General features: G+C 47.5%; 1 protein-coding gene across 18 annotated transcripts in view; it reads left to right on the plus strand.

Moving 5' to 3' along the window:
• LOC139409536 (disks large homolog 1-like) overlaps positions 1 to 5,786 on the plus strand; it is a 314,749-nt gene extending 308,963 nt beyond the window's left edge. For all 18 annotated transcript variants that reach the window (XM_071154818.1, XM_071154819.1, XM_071154821.1 and 15 more), the window contains 2 exons: positions 4,860 to 4,951; positions 5,116 to 5,786. In XM_071154818.1, coding sequence (XP_071010919.1) covers positions 4,860 to 4,951; positions 5,116 to 5,222 — 199 coding nt within the window. In that variant the 3' untranslated portion in view covers positions 5,223 to 5,786. The remainder of the gene's footprint in view (positions 1 to 4,859; positions 4,952 to 5,115) is intronic.
• The last annotated feature ends 214 nt before the right edge of the window (positions 5,787 to 6,000 follow it).

The raw sequence follows: 6,000 nt of genomic DNA on the forward strand, positions 1-6,000 counted from the left end.
CTAGGGGATGGTGGGTATTAAGAGGTCAAAGTCTATTGCCCTAGGGGATGGTGGGTATTAAGAGGTCAAAGTCTATTGCCCTAGGGGATGGTGGGTATTAAGAGGTCAAAGTATTCTGCCCTAGGGGATGGTGGGTATTAAGAGGTCAAAGTCTTCTGCCCTAGGGGATTGTGGGTATTAAGAGGTCAAAGTCTATTGCCCTAGGGGGTGGTGGGTATTAAGAGGTCAAAGTCTATTGCCCTAGGGGATGGTGGGTATTAAGAGGTCAAAGTCTATTGCCCTAGGGGGTGGTGGGTATTAAGAGGTCAAAGTCTATTGCCCTAGGGGGTGGTGGGTATTAAGAGGTCAAAGTCTTCTGCCCTAGGGGATGGTGGGTATTAAGAGGTCAAAGTCTATTGCCCTAGGGGATGGTGGGTATTAAGAGGTCAAAGTCTTCTGCCCTAGGGGATGGTGGGTATTAAGAGGTCAAAGTCTATTGCCCTAGGGGATGGTGGGTATTAAGAGGTCAAAGTCTATTGCCCTAGGGGATGGTGGGTATTAAGAGGTCAAAGTCTTCTGCCCTAGGGGGTGGTGGGTATTAAGAGGTCAAAGTCTTCTGCCCTAGGGGATGGTGGGTATTAAGAGGTCAAAGTCTATTGCCCTAGGGGATGGTGGGTATTAAGAGGTCAAAGTCTTCTGCCCTAGGGGGTGGTGGGTATTAAGAGGTCAAAGTCTATTGCCCTAGGGGGTGGTGGGTATTAAGAGGTCAAAGTCTATTGCCCTAGGGGATGGTGGGTATTAAGAGGTCAAAGTCTATTGCCCTAGGGGGTGGTGGGTATTAAGAGGTCAAAGTCTATTGCCCTAGGGGATGGTGGGTATTAAGAGGTCAAAGTCTTCTGCCCTAGGGGATGGTGGGTATTAAGAGGTCAAAGTCTATTGCCCTAGGGGATGGTGGGTATTAAGAGGTCAAAGTCTTCTGCCCTAGGGGATGGTGGGTATTAAGAGGTCAAAGTCTATTGCCCTAGGGGATGGTGGGTATTAAGAGGTCAAAGTCTATTGCCCTAGGGGATGGTGGGTATTAAGAGGTCAAAGTCTATTGCCCTAGGGGGTGGTGGGTATTAAGAGGTCAAAGTCTTCTGCCCTAGGGGATGGTGGGTATTAAGAGGTCAAAGTCTATTGCCCTAGGGGATGGTGGGTATTAAGAGGTCAAAGTCTATTGCCCTAGGGGATGGTGGGTATTAAGAGGTCAAAGTCTTCTGCCCTAGGGGGTGGTGGGTATTAAGAGGTCAAAGTCTTCTGCCCTAGGGGGTGGTGGGTATTAAGAGGTCAAAGTCTATTGCCCTAGGGGATGGTGGGTATTAAGAGGTCAAAGTCTTCTGCCCTAGGAGATGGTGGGTATTAAGAGGTCAAAGTCTTCTGCCCTAGGGGATGGTGGGTATTAAGAGGTCAAAGTCTTCTGCCCTAGGGGATGGTGGGTATTAAGAGGTCAAAGTCTATTGCCCTAGGGGGTGGTGGGTATTAAGAGGTCAAAGTCTATTGCCCTAGGGGATGGTGGGTATTAAGAGGTCAAAGTCTTCTGCCCTAGGGGATGGTGGGTATTAAGAGGTCAAAGTCTATTGCCCTAGGGGATGGTGGGTATTAAGAGGTCAAAGTCTTCTGCCCTAGGGGGTGGTGGGTATTAAGAGGTCAAAGTCTATTGCCCTAGGGGATGGTGGGTATTAAGAGGTCAAAGTCTATTGCCCTAGGGGATGGTGGGTATTAAGAGGTCAAAGTCTATTGCCCTAGGGGATGGTGGGTATTAAGAGGTCAAAGTCTTCTGCCCTAGGGGGTGGTGGGTATTAAGAGGTCAAAGTCTTCTGCCCTAGGGGATGGTGGGTATTAAGAGGTCAAAGTCTATTGCCCTAGGGGATGGTGGGTATTAAGAGGTCAAAGTCTATTGCCCTAGGGGATGGTGGGTATTAAGAGGTCAAAGTCTTCTGCCCTAGGGGGTGGTGGGTATTAAGAGGTCAAAGTCTATTGCCCTAGGGGGTGGTGGGTATTAAGAGGTCAAAGTCTATTGCCCTAGGGGATGGTGGGTATTAAGAGGTCAAAGTCTATTGCCCTAGGGGGTGGTGGGTATTAAGAGGTCAAAGTCTATTGCCCTAGGGGATGGTGGGTATTAAGAGGTCAAAGTCTTCTGCCCTAGGGGATGGTGGGTATTAAGAGGTCAAAGTCTATTGCCCTAGGGGATGGTGGGTATTAAGAGGTCAAAGTCTTCTGCCCCTGGGGATGGTGGGTATTAAGAGGTCAAAGTCTATTGCCCTAGGGGATGGTGGGTATTAAGAGGTCAAAGTCTATTGCCCTAGGGGATGGTGGGTATTAAGAGGTCAAAGTCTATTGCCCTAGGGGGTGGTGGGTATTAAGAGGTCAAAGTCTTCTGCCCTAGGGGATGGTGGGTATTAAGAGGTCAAAGTCTATTGCCCTAGGGGATGGTGGGTATTAAGAGGTCAAAGTCTATTGCCCTAGGGGATGGTGGGTATTAAGAGGTCAAAGTCTTCTGCCCTAGGGGGTGGTGGGTATTAAGAGGTCAAAGTCTTCTGCCCTAGGGGGTGGTGGGTATTAAGAGGTCAAAGTCTATTGCCCTAGGGGATGGTGGGTATTAAGAGGTCAAAGTCTTCTGCCCTAGGGGATTGTGGGTATTACGGGGTCAAAGTCTTCTGCCCTAGGTGATGGTGGAAAGTATTCAGACCCCTTGACTTTTTCCACATTTTATTACGTTACAGCCTTATTATAAAATGCATTCGTTTTTTTCCTCATCAATCTACACACAATTCCCCATAATGACATCACAATACCCCATAATGACATCACAATAACCCATAATGACAAAGCAAAAACAGTTTTTTAGACATTTTTGCTCATTTCTAAAAAATAAAACACTGAAATATGACATTTGCATAAGTATTCAGACCCTTTACTCAGTACTTTGTTGAAGCACCTTTGGCAGTGATTACAGCCTTGAGTCTTCTTGGGTATGACGCTACAAGCTTGGCACACCTGTATTTGGGGAGTTTCTCCCATTCGTATGTGCAGATCCTCTCAAGCTCTGTCAGGTTGGATGGGAAGGGTTGCTGCACAGCTATTTTCAGGTCTCTAGAGATGTTAGATGGGGTTCAAGTCTGGTCTCTGGCTGGGCCACTCAATAACATTCAGAGACTTGTCCCGAAGCCATTCGTGCGTAATCTTGGCTGTGTACTTAGGGTTGTTGTCCTGTTGGAAAGTGAACCTTTGCCCCAGTCTGAGGTCCTGAGTGCTCTGGAGCAGGTTTTCATTGAGGATCTCTCTGTACTTTGCTCCGTTCATCTTATTTTTGCCTCAATCCTGACTAGTCTCCAGGTCCTTGCCGCTGAGACACATCCCCACAGCATGAGGCTGCCACCACCATGCTTCACCTTAGGGATGGTGCCAGGTTTCTTCCAGACATGACGTTTGGCATTCAGGCCAAAGAGTTCAATCTTGGTTTTATCAGACCAGAGAATCTTGTTTCTTATGGTCTGATAGTCTTTAGGTGCCTTTTGGCAAACTCCAAGCGGGCTGTCATGTGCCTTTAACTGAGGAGTGGCTTCCGTCTGGCCACTGTACCATAAAGGCCTGATTGGTGGAGTGCTGCAGAGATGATTGTCCTTCTGGAAGGTTCCCCCATCTCCACAGAGGACCTCTGTAGCGCTGTCAGAGAGACCATCGGGTTCTTGGTCACCTCCCTGACCAAGGGCCCTTCTCCCCCGGATTTCTCAGTTTAGTTGGGCGGCCAGCTCTAGGAAGAGTCCTGGTGGTTCCAAACTTTTTCCATTTAAGAATGATGGAGGCCACTGTGTTCTTTGGGACTTTCAATGCTGTACAAATGTTTTGGTACCCTTCCCCAGATCTGTGCCTCGACACAATCCTGTCTCGGAGCTCTACGGACAATTTCTTTGACCTCATGGGTTGGTTTTTGCTCTGACATGCACTGTCAACTGTGGGACCTTATATAGACAGGTGTGTGCCTTTCCAAATCATGTCCAATAAATTGAATTTACTACAGGTGGACTCCAATCAAGTTGTAGAAATATGTTGAGGATGATCAATGGAAACAGGATGCACCTGAGATCAATTTCGGGTCTCGTAGCAAAGGGTCTGAATACTAATGTCAATACGGTATTTCTGCTTTTCATATTTAATACATTTGCAAACATTCCTAAAAACCTGTTTCCACTTTGTCATAATTGTGTGTAGATTGCTAAATATTTGTATGAATTTAATCCTTTTTAGAATAAAGTTATAACGTAACAAAATGTGGAAAAAGTCAAGGGGTCTGAATACTTTACAAAGACACTGTATATAGGGCAACATCTTAGTCATCCTCACCCTGTCTCTCTCTCCTTCTCGCCCTCTCTCTCTCCTCCATCTCTCGCTCTGTCCCTCTCATTCTCTTTCTCTCCCTCTCTCTCGCCTCTCTCCCTCTCTCTCTCCTCTATCTCTCCTCCATCTCTCGCTCTGTCCCTCTCATTCTCTTTCTCTCCTGCCTCTCCCTGTCTCTCTCCTCTCTCTCCTTCACCCTCTCTCTCTCCTCCATCTCTCGCTCTGTCCCTCTCATTCTCTTTCTCTCCTGCCTCTCCCTGTCTCTCTCCTCTCTCTCCTTCTCGCCCTCTCTCTCTCTTCCATCTCTCGCTCTGTCCCTCTCATTCTCCCTCTTTCTCTCCCTCTCTTTCTCTCCTGCCTCTCTCCCCTCTTTCTCCTTCTCGCACTCTCTCTCTCCTCTCTCACTCTTTCTTTCTCTCTCTCTTTCTTTCTCTCTCTCTCTCTCTCTCCTCTATCTCCTTCTCGCTCTCTTTCTCTCTGTATCTCTCTCTCTCTCTCTCTAGGGAGATGAATAAGAGGCTAACAGAGGACCAGGGGAGGAAGACGTTCGACCGAGCCATGAAGCTGGAGCAGGAGTTCACCGAGCACTTCACTGGTGAGTCCAGCCCCCCCTCCCCCCCATCACTACAGTCTCAACCTCTTCAGCATCAAGTAGATGTCTCAGTTCCCTGAATTAACTAATTGGCAAAATACAGGAAAGCCTGTCCCAGCTATACTATTTAAATATATTTAGTATGTTTTACATGTGTGTCGTTGCAGCTATCGTCCAGGGGGACTCTCTGGAGGAGATTTATAACACGGTGAAGAGGATCATCGAGGAGCAGTCAGGACCCTTCATCTGGGTGCCTGCCAAGGACAAGTTGTGAAGGAGAAGAGAAACAGAAGAGATGACCTTTTTCTTTTTGCCGTCCTCGTTCTCTTCTTTGATTTTACGTCTAATTTTATGCCCTGAACATAGGACCCCCCCCCCCCCCCCCCCTTTCACTTAAACCCCCCCGCGCCGCCCTGCTCCCCTCTGTCACACTGGCTGGTGTCGTTACATTAGTGTCTGGGGATCTGATCACGCATAGACCCACACACACACACACAATTCTTTAATGCTTTCTCTATCAGTCTCTCGCTCGCGCTCTCACTTTCTCGCTCGCTCTCTCTCACGCTCTCTCTCGCTCGCGCTCTCGCTCTCTCTCGCTCTCTTCTCTCTCTCTCTCGCTCTCTTCTCTCTCTCTCTCGCTCTCTTCTCTCTCTCTTCTCTCTCTCGCTCTCTCTGGTGTTTTCTTGGGCTGTCCTTGTATCTGGGTGTTTTTCCTGCTAAGGAGGTACGGGCTTTGGCAACCAGCGTCTTATGGGGAGATTTTTATGGTACAAGTCCTTAATGTTTAAGGAACATGATTTAGATGCATATATATACAAATAATAAATCATTTCTTGTACTTTTTTTTTTCTTCATATTATTGAAAGGAAATGCATTCATGTCTGGGGTTCGTAAAGGAAATGCATTCATGTCTGGGGTTCGTAAAGGAAATGCATTCATGTCTGGGGTTCGTAAAGGAAATGCATTCATGTCTGGGGTTCGTAAAGGAAATGCATTCATGTCTGGGGTTCGTAAAGGAAATGCATTCATGTCTGGGGTTCGTAAAGGAAATG

The sequence above is a fragment of the Oncorhynchus clarkii genome, chromosome 5 (assembly GCF_045791955.1).
Source record: "Oncorhynchus clarkii lewisi isolate Uvic-CL-2024 chromosome 5, UVic_Ocla_1.0, whole genome shotgun sequence".
NCBI lineage: Eukaryota > Metazoa > Chordata > Actinopteri > Salmoniformes > Salmonidae > Oncorhynchus > Oncorhynchus clarkii.